The sequence below is a fragment of the Pangasianodon hypophthalmus genome, chromosome 7 (assembly GCF_027358585.1).
Source record: "Pangasianodon hypophthalmus isolate fPanHyp1 chromosome 7, fPanHyp1.pri, whole genome shotgun sequence".
Taxonomy (NCBI): Eukaryota; Metazoa; Chordata; class Actinopteri; order Siluriformes; family Pangasiidae; genus Pangasianodon; species Pangasianodon hypophthalmus.
In genome coordinates, this window is record NC_069716.1 from 18359277 (window position 1) to 18375476 (window position 16200).

General features: G+C 38.4%; 1 protein-coding gene across 1 annotated transcript in view; it reads left to right on the forward strand.

Moving 5' to 3' along the window:
• pigg (phosphatidylinositol glycan anchor biosynthesis class G) overlaps positions 1–16200 on the forward strand; it is a 118158-nt gene that overhangs the window by 33817 nt on the left and 68141 nt on the right. Inside the window, exons 5-6 of the mRNA XM_026917949.3 lie at positions 3420–3558; positions 5992–6204. Of these exons, the coding sequence (XP_026773750.1) occupies positions 3420–3558; positions 5992–6204 (352 nt within the window). The remainder of the gene's footprint in view (positions 1–3419; positions 3559–5991; positions 6205–16200) is intronic.

Genomic DNA, 16200 nt, shown 5'->3' on the forward strand with positions numbered 1-16200 from the left:
GTAATATTAAGGTGACATAGCACTCAATGTTATCATCCCTCTCCTGGCCTGGTTTATTGTGTGGTCATGTATTTTCTTCAGGCACATTGCTCTCCCCTCACATCACAAATGACTCCAGCAGCTGTTCACAATAGTCCATTATCACACTGCCATTATACTCAACCCAGCCACCTTACAAAGAGCAAAATCGTAGCATTTTTGGAAGCAAGAACTAGAGGAAGGGTTTCAGGGGTTTTATACGTTCAAGTCTTCCAGTTACATCTTGACATTTCTCTCAGCATTCCAGATTGAAATCAATGTGTTTTTGTGGCAGCAAGCAGGTAGTCTTGGACCACTGCACTGTAAATCAGCAACAAAAAAAAAAAAAAAAAAAATTTGAGCAGGTAGTGAGATGAAGTCAGAGAGTGAAAGTGCAGTCACTTTATTTCGTATTTGCCTTTATTTTATTAATTTTCTATGCTTTTTCCCTGTGTTTCTGATGCTCAGCTGTTTTCTACAGGCTATGCAGTATAAGCAGAACAATGTGTGCAGCAATAAGAGCCCCTTTTCCCAGCATGATTATCATCCATCTCCATTCGTGACACTCTGTAATGGCATTCCAGGGGCATGAGCATTCCCTCCACTGCAGCTTACATTTGGAGTTTAGAACTTGTAAGGAATGTTTTTACTCAAAAATGTCAGAGTAATAAAAAAGATGGAAGGCAGTTAGGTGCAATTAACATCATAAAAATGCTCCTAAGTGGTCTCTAGTTATTATGCAACACAATAACATCATTGTGTTAGTGTTCATTTAATTCTCATCCAAAGAACAGAGTGTGTCAGGAGAGCCGAAGATATTTTGCCTGTATTTGATTTAGATTTCATACTTATGTGGGTTTTTTTTTTTTTTTGTTTGTTTTGTTTGGTTTCTGGACTCAGGCACGTTTGCATCCAGAGGTCGGGGAGTTTGAACACTGTTTTTTGAGCACAAGGCTTCTACTGAACCTTGGTGTGGAAGCTATCCACTCTCGGCGCTGCATGCCAAGTAACACCATGGATTTAACTAATTTATATTACAAGTATATTGATAGCAAGGAGATGATTGTCAGCGGAGGAGCCCCAATGCCTTACTGATATATAAAACCAGACTTGCGTGGACTAGAGCAGGTGTAATTAGTGCTTGTGCAGAGAGCATTGTAAACAACGCATGGCTAATTACAGGCCTGCATGGCTACAAATCTTCTTATATGACATTGTTTGCAGATATTCCTGTAGAATGACATGCCATGCATCCAAAAAGTGCTCTTCTTCACCACTTAAGTGTTGGTACCAAAGGAAAATAATAATACAAACAGCTAACAGAAGACCCTAGCATCTACTATTTTGCAAATCAGCGTGCACAGAAGTGAATTGTGGAATTGTGCAATAGATCCATGGTTCAGAAGGAATTCTTCTATGACAATACAAACCTGCAATTGTAAGCTCCTCCCCCAAACGAGCCCAGAGTCTGTGCTGGGTACAGACTCAAGTATTTGGGACAAGTGTTAAAAATTGGCCCCTAGGCGTGTAAACATGCGCCCATGGGCTCTTTGGAAATCAAGTCAACTCAAGTCAAGTCAAGTGGAGTTTAGTTCAAGTTCAAGTTCAAGTGAAGTTTGTCATGTCAGCCATATACAAGTACATAGTGAAACGAAACAACGTTTCTCCAGGACCAAGGTGCTACATAAGACGACACAGAACAACACAGTACTACAAGGGACTACATAAATTATACAATAAAGTGCACAAGTGCAAACATGTGCAGACAGCACAAGACAGTACAAGACAGCACAATGACTACTGGGATAGAAAATGGGCAATAAATATCAGTCAGCTAATTAGGGCTTAATTAGGACTTTTATTTATTTATTTATTTATTTATTTATTTATTTGTCTGTCATTGAAACCTAGCTTTTCCTGCTACTTATACTTGTGCAGATATGAGCGTACTGGAACCTGTGTATGATAATATTGAATGACATTCAGCGGCCTGCTGGGAGTGATGCAGGCTACATGACCTGTGCATGAAATTTATTGTAATTATATCCTTGGCAAAAGGAGCTGGCTGGCTGGCTGGGTTTTCTGTTAGAGTCTGATCAGGTCTAGGCAGAGGTCAGGAGAGAGGGCTGCTTGGAGCATGGCCTTAGAAACGCATGGAGTGTTAAATGGACACCAGGGGACTATTTGTTGTGAAGCATTCTTAAGCACTCTCCTGAGCGACCTATAAACTGCCAAATAGGTTTTTGAACACTTGAAGTTTCTTGTGTTTTATTACAGTTTAATCACAATTATTGCCACAGACCAAATAAAATGATAAAGAACAGCAATTAAACGACAAAAGCTAAATCTATGTGGAACTTATTAACTGGTCACCCTGTTTTAGGGAAAATATAAGATGTAAATCACTTGAAAGCGTTAGTGTAATTTACATTCATCATTATCCTGATTTCTGCTTATCTCTAGATTATTTTTCATTCTAACTGCAGCATATTTCTGTATTTTCTTTACAAACTACACAATCTACACAAAATCCCAAATTAAATAAAAATATTTTGTGCCAGTCTTTAATGAATGCCTTAGCTGTCTTAAAACTGTTTTTGTTATTATTATTATTATTATTATTATTATTATTATTATTATTATTATGAATTTTTACCTCTGAACTCTGCTGCATGCATTTTATGCAAATATTGCTATTGCTATGTATTATTTTATTCTATTACAGAAATTGTACTTTCTATCATTTTCATCATCAACATTAAATATTTTATTTATTTATTTATTTATTTATTTTTATATTTCAGGTGTAATGCTTTATCCTTTTCTTACCATTGGTATTCCTGCACATGGACAATTCATTTACTTTTTAATATAAATATATATCAATATATGATATAATAAGTTATAATGATATAATAAGTTCATAATTCAAGGGCCAGGTGAAGGTGAACTTGTTAAGCCTGTAGATAAATGACTCGTGGACAGCGCTAAGTAAAACTGTAAAACATAGATATGTGGTGTGCTACAATTGCTTAATTAGAGTCATCAAGATTTTTGGCCTTTTCCGATTAGATTAGATCTACATTGTTCCAATAAAATATTCATTTATAACATTTCACTAAACATTTAATAGTAAACATTTCCTAAATCACTTATACCAATTCCTTGGTTTGATGAAGTATTTAAAATAAGGTCATTTAAACAAATATGTTGTATATAAAAAAATATATTGTATTTAAAAGTGTGTGACTGGCAGTACAGGGAAAGTGTGATTCGCCTCCCCACCTCTATCTCTCTCTCTCTCTCTCTCTCTCTTCTTTCCTTCACCAGCTGATTTATTTCTTGCATCCTCAAGTATGCTAACACCTCTATTCTTGCTTTCTTCTATTTTCCACTGGCAGGAGGCTGAGGGCACGCTGCCTAATTTGCTTGTGCTGTGTGGTGATCACGGCATGTCTGAGACAGGCAGCCACGGAGGATCTTCAGAGCCGGAAGTCAACACTCCACTAGTCCTCATCAGCCCCGCCTTCCCGATGAAAGGTGAGCCCTCGTTTCCTCTGCATAAGTTCTGCATTACCCCGACTCAGCCTGCCAATATTCTATAGAGCAGTCAACTGCAAAATTACCTCTCTTGTGTTGAGGCTCTGTAATGAAAGTTAAAGCTCACTGCACACATGAAGGGAGGTGTTGGGCCTAGTTGCCAGAAGAGGACCTGCTTCTGTAAATGAAATTCAAATTAAGAATTCATTCTAGGCATAAAACCTATGTGCAGGGGAACCAGCCATCATTGAATTTTTCTTTTTTTTTTTTTGCTACATGATTTTTGGTGCTCACTACTACTGATACTGATGCCAGATGCCTATCAGCTGTGTTTCTGCACTGCCATTTAAATGTGCTTTGGCAAAACTTGCATTTAGTTATCAGTTATTTGTAGGTGAATTTACATTTCAGGCAGTTTTTTTTTTTTTTTTTGCTGTTTTCAGAGAGATTAACTGTTTAAAGTTTGATAATTAATGGAGTAAGAGAGCTACCAGAATCCCAGCCATTTACTCCATTTGCTAAACCTCCCATTTACTAATTATTGAAACATTTTTGGCAAACTGTCCTGACCTGAGCACTAACACAAATGACCCAAATTAAGAAGTAGAACTCACGTTGCTAAGTCTTATTGTCTCCCAAGCTGACTTCATTACTAAACCTATTTCGCCCATGGTGATCTGCCAGCTGTAGTCACAAAACCATGACCTAAAAACGTGACATGTGACAGTTGGACAGTGAAAACTGTGTTGATTGTGTTCCCTTTTGTTGGTATAGAATTAGCATGACAGCATACAAAAACTAAAGTGCTACAGGTAGCACAATCAAAAAAGTGTATAGAACGAGTGGGGAAAAAAATAGACTTGAAATATGTGAGATACATGCACATACACGTGTTCATGCACGTAGGCTACTAGGCCCATTCTTTATAATGTTAGTGCATTAGCTAGGCTTGGATCTGGTTGCAGTGGAGATGACTGGGCTTTGCTTCACTTCAGGGAAAAATATTTCTGTAAAGCTGTATGTGAAGAACATTTTTGTCTTCAGCATGTCGGATTGTATCTCTTTTCAATGACCTATAGCATCTGATTATCTGAGAACAGCATACTGGGTAAGAGCTTTTATTTTCACTCACCTAGCATTGTCTGTAGACATTTGACTCACCCAGCCAGCATCCTCCTCATGCTGAGTTTTATGTTCAAGAAGTTTTATCAGGTTACTTGTATGATAGGAAATTGCTATAGTTCCTCATCTTGATAGTTTCACAGAGCACAGTTTGCAGTCTGCTTTGCTTCGACTGCCATCATTAATCAAGTCCAGATCGCTGTCATTTTGTGTTGTCTGTTCATTATTGGGACAACATACACTGAGTTTACCTCACATCATATGACACGGTATCAGATGTTGGTGTTGGAGAATGTTTTTTATGGTATTGGACCGATACCTAGTATCAGTATCAGTATCAGGATCGATTCATCCTACTAAAAAACCCAAACTACTAAATACATCCAGTAGCTGCGGTCAAAAAAACAGACATGTTCAGGAGGTGACATCTGTCAGCAAAATGAGAGCTGTCTGTACAGATGGCACTAAAATTATTACCCCATCAGTTTTTCAAAAAAAAAAAAAACCAGGAGGTAATTCAGGCTGGAATGTTCTCAGTAGAGGGAAAAACACACACAGACTGGTTTCTAGATGTACTGTTATCTCAGTGTGTTCTACTGAAGTCATTGTAAGTCACACATGAATGAATCTGCTAATTCCCTTAGACAGCCACATGCAACATGGTAAAATAGTATTCATCTTTATAGACATCCGTGCTATTACCTGCTGCACACGAGGTGTTACTAAACATGCTTGTGGGAATAAACACACACATACATGGTTTGTTTGTACCTCACAGTGTGAGGTTCTGACATCTTGGCACAGCAGGTGAGAGGCTCATTAGAATTTGCTCTCTCTTCTTGATGAAAGTGTGGATCAGCTGAGCATCTGTGTGTGCTGCACTGACAGGATGAATGTGATAATTGTTTCTTTTCCTGCTTTATATATTTTGGAGATAACACATGCTTTCACATTCTGATGATCACATTTAGAAACTCTGTGAAATTTAAATCTCTGTTGATTTGTCAGAATTGCATACCTACTATTTTAATCAGGATTTTTAACACTTGATTTAAAAAAATGATATATCTGAATGCTGTGTGATCTTAGATGCACATAGTCCTATTGATGCATGAAATATTACAAACGTAATTGAAATTTGAAAGGATGACAGCTTTGTCAGATTTATTACATGAGTTTCTCCTGCAGATATTAAATCTCGGGATTTATAGCTGGGTGAGAGCATGTGAAATACTCCTCCGCTGCTCATATTTGTGAGTGAATGTGTATGTTTTTTTTCCTCTATTTATGCTGCATCTTCCTGTGTTTCAGAGGGCATGGGTGAGCCAGGTGTAGTGGAGCAGGTGGATCTGACCCCGACCCTTGCACTGGCTCTGGCACTGCCCATCTCACAGAACAGTGTGGGACGCCTGATTCCGGCTGTGTTCCAGAAAGCCTCAGTCAGGGAGCAGCTCCGTTACCTCCATATCAATGGCCACCAGCTCAGCAACCTGCTTCGGGACAGCAACCCCAGCTTCCATAAGGGTAAGAACACCACAACACAACACATGAGAACACCCAGCGTAGACACTAATAATCAAGTTAGATAAGAACAAGAGACGTAACTGAATACGAATATATTATTTGGATTGAACAAATTGAGATACAGATACAAATAAGAGGCGCACTATAATTTTTGTTTGAGAAAGCTTGCCAGAAAGCGCATCAATTTGAGACAAGATCCCATCAGAACAAGGATCCCACAGGACACAACAAAAAAGTTTCATGATCAGGAGGCTTTTATTTTCACGTGATGTGCATGCAAGCATGAATGAAAAAAAAAACGTTTTCATTAACATGAACGTGCAGTGGTCCTAAGTACCTCCCTGGCCGCCGTGGTTTAAATTAAGCTGCTGCTAGTTAGGAACTAATATTACCAACTAAATTCATTACAAAATATCACAGACGGGTACATACAAGAATAATAACTGCCCGTGCAGGATCTATGAAAGCTGTGCACATCTCTAGTTATGAACGTGACCAGTTATGGACATGAGTGATGTAGAAAAATCAGAGCCAGAATTCACAGACCAGTGACATAGCTAGAAATTAATTTAAGGGGGATGATACAATAGATAAATACAGTAAGTAAAATCACTGTGTGAACTGTACGATTAAATTGAGAAGTGTAACATGCTCAGGTGTTTTCAGTGGTTACCAGACAGTTATAGAAGTAGTAATGGCACAGAATTTATTTATTTATTTCTTTTTTTAGTGATGCAGTGCACAATCTGTTCTCAACCAGTCTTATAAAATACCTTTATCACAGTTTCAATGAATATGATTACAATAAGATGTTCATAATAGCTGGGAAATTACATTTGATTTTGTAAAACCTGCAGTAAAACCACTGATACTTCACAGGCTGTCACCTTGATATTCCTGAGCATAGAGTGTAGCTAGCTAGTTTTTAAACAGAAACAGGAAAAATGCATGATTCCAATTGGTTAATTCTGTTTCTCACAATAGCAGCTGGTAGCCAATAAAATCATAATGATGACCTTTTATGAACATCATTATAGCACAATTACTGTGCACAGAATATTATTTGACATGTATACAGTCATCTGCACTGTACGTGTGTTATGTTAACCACCATGAATGCAACCTTTGGACTGGAAAATAGTTCTAGCTGCATGTCTAGCTCACAGTGCTGACATTTCTACATCTGAATTTTTAAATTTGGTTTGTTTTCGTTTTCTAGTAGCATAGTGTTCATTAAAAAAAATACAATAACCACCTTACCGTTTAAGCCATGTCTGCAGCTTTAAGCTACAGATACAAATATTTGGGTTACACCCGTAGTAGGAATACAGTCCTATAATCTTTACCCTGGAAGTATGTTCACACATGCAGATTTCAATGACTGGCATGTAACCTAAACAGATTTCTTGATGTTATATTGATTTGAATATTGAAATATATTGATTTGAATCAGCCACAAATGTTTAAATGTCAGGAAAAACTTTGACCCTAGTGAGATTTTTGTTTTAAGATTATAAGACCGGTTCACTAATTTACTAGTATTCAGCATTTAAAATGACTGGAACATTTATAGACATGGATTAGTGTTGTCTCTGTGCCAACAGAGTCAAATTATCAGCTAATTATCAGCACTAACCCTGCTGTATTCTGGACATCAGGAACTAGGAGTCTGAGAATGTGAATCGGACGATCTTAACACAGAGCAATGATGTAGCTGTTACTAACAGTGGCTCAATAAAGTAAGCTTCTTAGTTTTAGTAAGTTTTTTTTTTTCTATTTTCTTGAAATAGGACAAAGGGACATTTGAACATGCTGCTTCGATGCCTAATGAGTTTAAAATAGGTAAAGAGACTCCGCAATACTTCCCTTTATTCCAACCAATGGACAACAGTCATAAAATGTTCTTTAGTGAGTTAAAGGTGTTCTGAGTCCCTTTAGTGCCACAGCAGTGAAAGTGTAATGACACAGGGCGTCGCTCCAGTTTCTCAGTTCTCATTATGTTTTAAATCTAAAACAGAGCCACAGCTTTCACACACACCTCACAAACTCATCCAATTTATGGTTTTTCAATCCAATTCAATTCCATTCCCACTGCTCGTTTTTATAGCCTCTGAAGATCGACAATGCACAAGACTGGGAGTTATGCGTTTGTGTAGACAGACATGGTCTTTGCCTTTGGAGTGTCATAAATCCATACAAATAAGGAGTTTATACCCTTGACCTCAAACCTGTGTGTGTGAAATTTCTGAAATTACAATCTTTAGAAGTATAGGTCAGAATCAAAAAAATGAAAGATACTGTGTGACTGTATTGTGAGTCTTTAAAAACAACATATTTTCATTCCTTCTGTGTTCCATTTGAGAGGAGGTTGAGATGAAAATTATGTTTATTCCATTCAGGCACCATAACTCTTCTAAAGTTCTTTTAGGCAAGTGCTATATTTTAGGCAATTTGAAGGCACCATTGTATGTCTCCTTAAACAAGGCATTCTTGTTAATTCTAGTGGTAGTGTAGTAACAGTTTTAAAACAATACTGAATAATATTGAAAGCCCTCAGGGATGACTGTTAGCCTGGGTGACACTAAGGTAGCAGTAGCACAGACTTCCTGGAGAGGTACACCTCTAAATAAGGTCCATGAGATGCTTGCAGTAGAGTTGCATGTCATACTAGGGAATGGGCCTCCAGCCCATAAGTGGGCTAACGTGGTAATGTCCACCACCCAGGGGACTAATCTCTGCTTAGGCAGTGGAGCACACTGTGTCTTACCCCCACAGAAGCTAAACAACTGGTCTGAGAATTGTATGGCTGCTGTCCTGCAAGGCACACACTGGGCACAGCAAGAAATGTCTGGAGTGCATTCTGTAATAAGCCATTCGAGAGAGATGCCATTCATTGTGATGTGGTTGCCATTTTCACCTTGAGGGTAGATGGTGACTTGCTGCTGTTAAGGAATGGCAAGATCCTAGGTCCTAGACAATTCAGCCAATAAAGTGAACACCATACTCAGAGCAGATTCCACCTAAGGCTTGTGTGCTAGGGTCTCATGTATTTATAAGGGTTTGCTAGATTGCTAGATCAAACCTGGTTGACTTGGTTGGAGATGCCAAATCTCAGCATACGTCTGGGACAGTAGATCTACTCAGGCAGGAAGCTAGCAGGGTGTTCTGACAACCAGTGAAAGCAGCAGTAGTAACCAAGGTCTTGAGGCCACAAATTAGGTGCTCTATCCTGCACAGATTGGGAAGAATCAGCAATAGAGAAGGAATGGTATGTAACAAGTGGTAAGGCTAGTCGTGATCTTGTCCCAGAAGGCTGTCCAGTTCTGCTAGGGTCAACAACAGCCGACAGTGGCCACCCATCCCCAGGTACCATGTGGCAGGAGACAGTCCCCCAGCCTGTAACGGAAACAGCAGTGGTGATTTGATCTCTCTCTGGTGGGGAACAGTCCCCAACCAGACTCCTTCAACTTGAAACGCCCTGCACTGCCAACAGCTAATGATGAGCTCATTCTACTCAGACAAGGACACATTTCAGTCTGTGGTGTTTAGGGTCCAGTTGTAGTAATATCCAGCCTTTTATCTATCTTTAAGCAAGTATGATACAAACCAGACTCATTGGCTTTTTATTTATGTTTAAGCATGTACTATGCAGACCTGTCTTGGAGGCTTTTAATTCTAAGCATGTACTGTATGAAAATGTTACTTTGCCACCTCAGCAATTTATTTTAGTCATGCAAGCAATAACCTTTATAGATTTTTTTAATCATTTCTAGCAGAAGATTATACTCAGCTTTGTCTGGGCATTCATTTAACATGCTATTTCCTAAAAAGAACAACTGAGTGCGTAGGGATTATTATTATTATTATTATGCAATACAAAGTAATATGCAAAAGCAAAGTCAAATGTAAAAAGCTTACAAGACTACTAGAATAAATGGCCCCAAAGCAAGCACAGGATGCAAGTGGAGTGGCATCGCGGACAGATGGAAATAGTGTACTTTGAAGTTCCTATGTTACCAGTGATTACCAAATGGGGGCCAGGCATGCACTGTTGTACAATAGGATGAGATAAAACAATTCTTGGTTGGCAATTTCCCTTCTGGGAGAGATCGCCTATCCAGAATGCAATACATATTGTAGGCAGGAGGAATTCTGATCCTAGAGTGTAAGAACATTCAATAAACAGAGAATTGCTCTTTTGAGCAGACCAGATGGTCCTGCTATGCATATGCATATGCATATGGGGAGGTCACACACAGCAGAATATAAAACTCTATTCTGTAAATAGATTTCAAATTCTCTTGAAACCACAACATTGTTTGCCATGAAATATGTGTTAAAATGACACTAAACGTGAGTAGGGAATATACTGATATAAATACAAACAGGCAGCTGTTAATCCTTTGATGAGGAAACTTCTTTCTTGCAGCCAGACATGTGAACAGACCCCACCATCCTACGAAGAGATTAATTCCTACAACTTTCTACTAATTTAAAATAATGACTGGAAAACGTGAACTATATATACAGTAATTAGGGGTCCAAGCATGTGATGCTGGAAGCCTATTGTTTTTGTTAGGACTTTCTTCTTCTTATTATTATGATTCTCCCTTGAAATGAATCATGCAGGCCAATCTGTAAGTCCTAGAATCCTAGTTGTGAAACATAGTCAACAGGTAGTACTCTGTGCCTCAACACAGACAAGTGAACCTAACTGGCCTGATTTTGGCGCTATAGCACAAGCATTTAATTTTTTTTGCCCATTTCTCAAGAACCGTAAGACCTACGCTCAAAATTCTTTTTCCTCTTATTCATTGGCTTAAGCCAAATTACACTAGGCCCTGCCCACTCATTTCTGCCATGATGGATTTTTTGCTAATTTGCGTATGTGAAACCTACTTTTGTGAACTAGTTCTAGGATTCTCGGCCATTCTTCACATACTTGGTGTCAAATTACTCAGGAAAGTGTGCAACTCAAGAATTAGCAAAAACATGTTGAGATTTGTAAACAATATGGCCATCATACCAATCAGATTTCATCAGCCATTTGACGAGATTCCCATTAAGCTATCATCCTGAAACTTTAATGGTAGATTCAGGGACGGACCTACTACCCCACTCTTTTCATGTTCATAGGGGTCAGAGTTCACATAGCTGTTTCTCAGGAGTCCAAACTGGGAAAACCAGAAGTCCAACCTGCTGAAATTTGGTGTGCTGCATTGATCTACTAATCTGTAACTGTAACATCACTGCCTTCAGCCAATCAGATTTCAGCAGGCATTTTACACAGCTAGAATTGAGTTGTCAACACAAACTTTGATAATAAATATTCATATATGGTCTCTTTATTGTTCTGTGTATCTTGGCAAGTTGGCTGTTCTGTGTATCTTGGCAAACTGGCTGTTTGCAAGGAGTGCTTGGACCCCGCAGATTGCCTCTTATTAGAACGCCGCTATATTTGTATAATATATGTAGGTTTATTCTATAAAATCAGTTTTTGCCTCTTCTTTGGTGGTGCTAATTATTTTGAAGTTGACATTCACCAAAATGTAGTATAAACAGATGATTTAATAACTGCTATTAATAACAGACATATGAATGGATGGCCATGCAAAAAATGATACATACAAATGAACAGTGCAAAGTACAAACAGAAGCAAGAGTAGAGTCAACAAGGTTGTCTTTTTCAGTGTGTCAGCTAAGCAGCAGGCCTAATCAGCACATGAAACCAGTAATTAAGTAATTAAGAATAATTACTGTCTTCAGGCTAATTGCTTTTACTCTAAGATCCTGGCTGCTTTTGGGTGGATGAATTGCAGTAGCTTAGAAATTAATTGAGTGAGAATCCCATTGATGCCAGCAGCTCTTTTGATAGATGGCTGCAGGTTATGTATTAGACATGGTAGTAATGCATTTGGGGGTACAGACAGAACTGTAATAATACTCCCCCTCCATTTTAGGAAAGATGATGTCACCAAATACCAAATGTTAATAGTGCACTACTAATAAGCAAGGTTGTGTCTATAATTAAAAATCATCTGTAAAGTTATTTTCTTGAAATATCTTCAATATCTTTTTTAAAAGATATGAATGTGCATATATATATGTATGTATATATGTATGTATATATATATATATATATATATATATATATATATATATATATATATATATATATATATAAATATTTGCACACACACCACATTCACTGTGCACTTTATCAGGAACACTATGCTAATACTGGATAAGGCCTCCCTTTGCTCTCAACACAGCTTCAATTCTTTGTGGCATGGATTCCACAAGATGTTGGAAACATTCCTTTGAGATTCTGGCCCACGTTGACATGATTGACATTGACTTTAGAGACTGCTGTGTGTGAAAATCCCAGAAGATAAGCAGTTATAGAAGTACTCAAACCAGCCCGACTGGCACCAACCATCATGCCACGGTCAAAATCACTGAAATCACATTTTGATGGTTGATGTGAACATTACCCGAAGCTGCTGGCCCGTATCTGCATGATTTTATACATTGCACTGCTGCCACATGATTGGCTGATTAGATTGATTAGATAATTGCATGAAAGAGTAGGTGTGTACAGGTGTGTTCCTGTACAGGTGTGTGCTCAGTGAGTGTATTTATGTATGTTTATGTGTGTAACATGTGTGTATATATATATATATATATATATATATATATATATATATGTGTGTCTATTAATCACAGTAGATTTCCATGGTGTCTGTGTGTGCGCGCGCGCGCGTGTGTGTGTGTCGGTGTGTGTGTAACATTATGTGTGCATAAGAGAGAGAAAGAGAGTTAGTTACCATATATAGCCAGTTTGGCACCATGTGTGAACTTGACAGACCGTATAATCGTTCAGTGAGAGGTGTGTGTGTGTATATGTGTGAGTGAGTGTGAGAGAGCATGTGTGTGTGTGACGTAGTCTGCTCTCAGAGAAGCTCAGAGCTCAGAAGAAGCCTGATCAAAGCAGCTAATTTAAACTCTGAGTGTGTCAAAACAGCCCACCGGCTCCCATAGAAGATTTCCATGGTGTCTGTGTGCGCTTGTGTGTGTGTGTGTGTGTGTGTGTGTGTGTGTGTGTATCACCATATTTTAGGAGTGAAAGGGGCTTGATGTTAGTCTACACAATGCACCCATTTACCTCAGCACATCTACCTGTCTACCCTCTTTCTTGAACTATCGAATAATTCTTCTACTTCAGGAGTCAGAAGCAAAAGTCAAACTGAAAATTACATTACATTGTTTTTTTTTAAGGTTTTTTTCTTCAGTACGTATCTTGTCATTGTCAACTATAGATGCTGTGGCCAACATACTATCAAAAGTCAAGAGGCGTTTATGTGTCATTTGCAGAGTTACACTGGGTACACTGGGCATTGAAATGCTTGTGACAAGGCTCAGATTTAGACATTGTCAGTACAAGCACTTATTAGACATCAATAAACACATATTTGGACATGAATGGTTGAGATGATGCTGTAATGTAAGAAGGTAAATGAAACAGTGGTGTACAAAGGCAGAGTAAATGTGCCATGCACTATTAAATTATTACAATGGCAGAGTAAAAGTGACATGTGCTATTAAATTATTACAATGGCAGAGTAAAAGTGACATGTGCTATTAAATAAGGCAGAACAGTAAATACAAGTACAATAAAAAGTAGCTACATAGTAAATCTGAATAGTAAATATCTAAGTGTCCGGAAGTGGCAGTAATAAAGTGTCGCAGCGGTAGATGAAGGACTACTGGCTGTCAAATAGTCTGATGGCTTGGAGATCATCAACTGTGCTATCTACTTTTTAGCTTTATTTATATTTATATATTTTGGGCTTTTTTTTTTAAATTTGGGTGGAACTATGTTAGGAGGATGTGACCTCAGATAAGCACATGTCCCTGGTTAGAGTCATCCGTGTTAAAATGTATCACTTAAAAGAATATAGTCTGCATTCTTCCACAGAAGTCCAGTGACTTTTTCCAAGCTCTAAATAGCCATTGAGTTTTGACTATATCACTTTAAAAATTGGGTTCCAACAGTCCGAGACCGCTAGTGAAAATGCTGCTATTTTGCATTCTTTTGTAATTTAATAAAATTTTTCATTGCAAATTATATTATCAGCGATAAGTTGACTAAAAGCAGAATCTTAGAAATACAATATATGGCCAAAAGTATGTGTATACCAGACCATCAGACCCATATGTGGGTCTTCCCCAAACTGTTACCACAAAGTTGGACGAACACAATTATTTGGAATGTCTTTTTAGGCTCTAGCATTAAGATTTCCTTTCACTGGAACTACGTGGTCCAAACATTATTCCAGCATGATTATGCCCCTGTCAGATCCATAGTTTCACAAGATTGGTGGAAGAAATTGAGTTGCCCGCACCCAACCCTGTTCTCAGTTGCACTGAACAAATTTGGGATGAATTGGAATCATGGCTGTGCACCAGACCTCCTTACCCGACATCAGTGCCTGACCTCGGGTGCTCTTGTGGCTGAATGGACACTAATCCCTAGTGGAAAGCCTTCCCAGAAGAGTACAGGCTGTTGTAGCAGCAAGGGGGAGCAACTCAATATGAATGCCCATGGCTTTAGAATGGTACGTTCAGTACTCAGGTGTCCACAAACCTTCGGCCTTTATAATGTTAAAGAAAAAAAATCATAGATTTTCATTTTGGTCTCAGACCTTTGGACGCCACTGCAGATTCAAAGTGAAGGTTTAAAAAAAAGAAACCAAGGATGTCATGTTTCACCTTCTCTTTTCCCATACCCATTTATCAACAAACTTCACGCACATACTCATGCAGAGATACAGGCTAGCAAGAAGCAACTCTAGCACGATTGTCGCTAATTTGGGTGCTGGTTGTGTTTATGGAGCAGTCTTCCATGATTGATTGTAAGCTAACATCTAAATGTCACTTGTTTTCACAAGCCAAGCAGATCTTGAAGGATAAAACATGCCTTAATTTATTCCTGTTCAAATATGCTGTTTCACTTTTAAAAATGTGTTTGAATTTCTGACGAACATTGTCCTAAACCTTTTCCCAAAGGAGTTGTTAATTGTCGATCTGTCTCAAGACATAAACAGTGAAAGAGCACCCAAACAAAAATGAGCTTTAGATGCTACAACAGAAGAGTTCTTTTGATCTGTTGAGACTTTGTTAGTGTTTTATACCCGTTCATTTAATCAAGTGAAGTCCAGATGTGAGATTTTACCATGCGTACCACATACCACGACGCTAATTATCTCCTCTTCCTGCATTGTTTATGCTGCCATACTGGATGCTGAAAAGTAATTTAAAAAAAAAAAAAAAAAGCCTTCTCTGCCACCCACTTCTCATTGTGTTTAGCTCAGCTAAATCTGGGTCAGCCCGTTGGGAATGGGCTTGTGATTAGAGCTCGTTACTGTACAGAAACTGCCTCATCACTGAGATGATTGATTACTGTGATTAATAGGCAGATTATTCTCCACCACTCTGGTTTTGCTTCTTTTGACCTGAAAATGTTCTGCTGCAGGCTGGAATGCAAAATTTGTGTAAATTTGTTACCATAGTGCCACAAAGAAACCTGAAATGACGCATCCTTGCAAAAAAAGAGATTTGTTTATTCAAATATTCAATATTGCAGATACTTTTAATGAGTCATTTTAATGACTAGAACAGTGCTACATGTCCAATTTCCTGCATTAACAGAATAAGTGTTTCTTTGCTCGGTGGCCTTCTGTTCGTGCTGTACATGATGTCGGTGAGTGTGTATGGTTCTGCTGCAGTCCTTGCAGGTATAAAGTGCATATGTGATGGAGACTAGAGAGGACACCGCATATCAATGGGCTGCTGCACGTCACACTCCCTGCTAATCATTTCCCTTTTTTATGACATTACATGATTTATGAGAGGGGTGCGTCTCCAGGGCTGAACTTATGAAGGCCGCAGTGCGTCAGTCCCTTTACCTCTCTCTCTCACTCTCTCTCTCTCTCT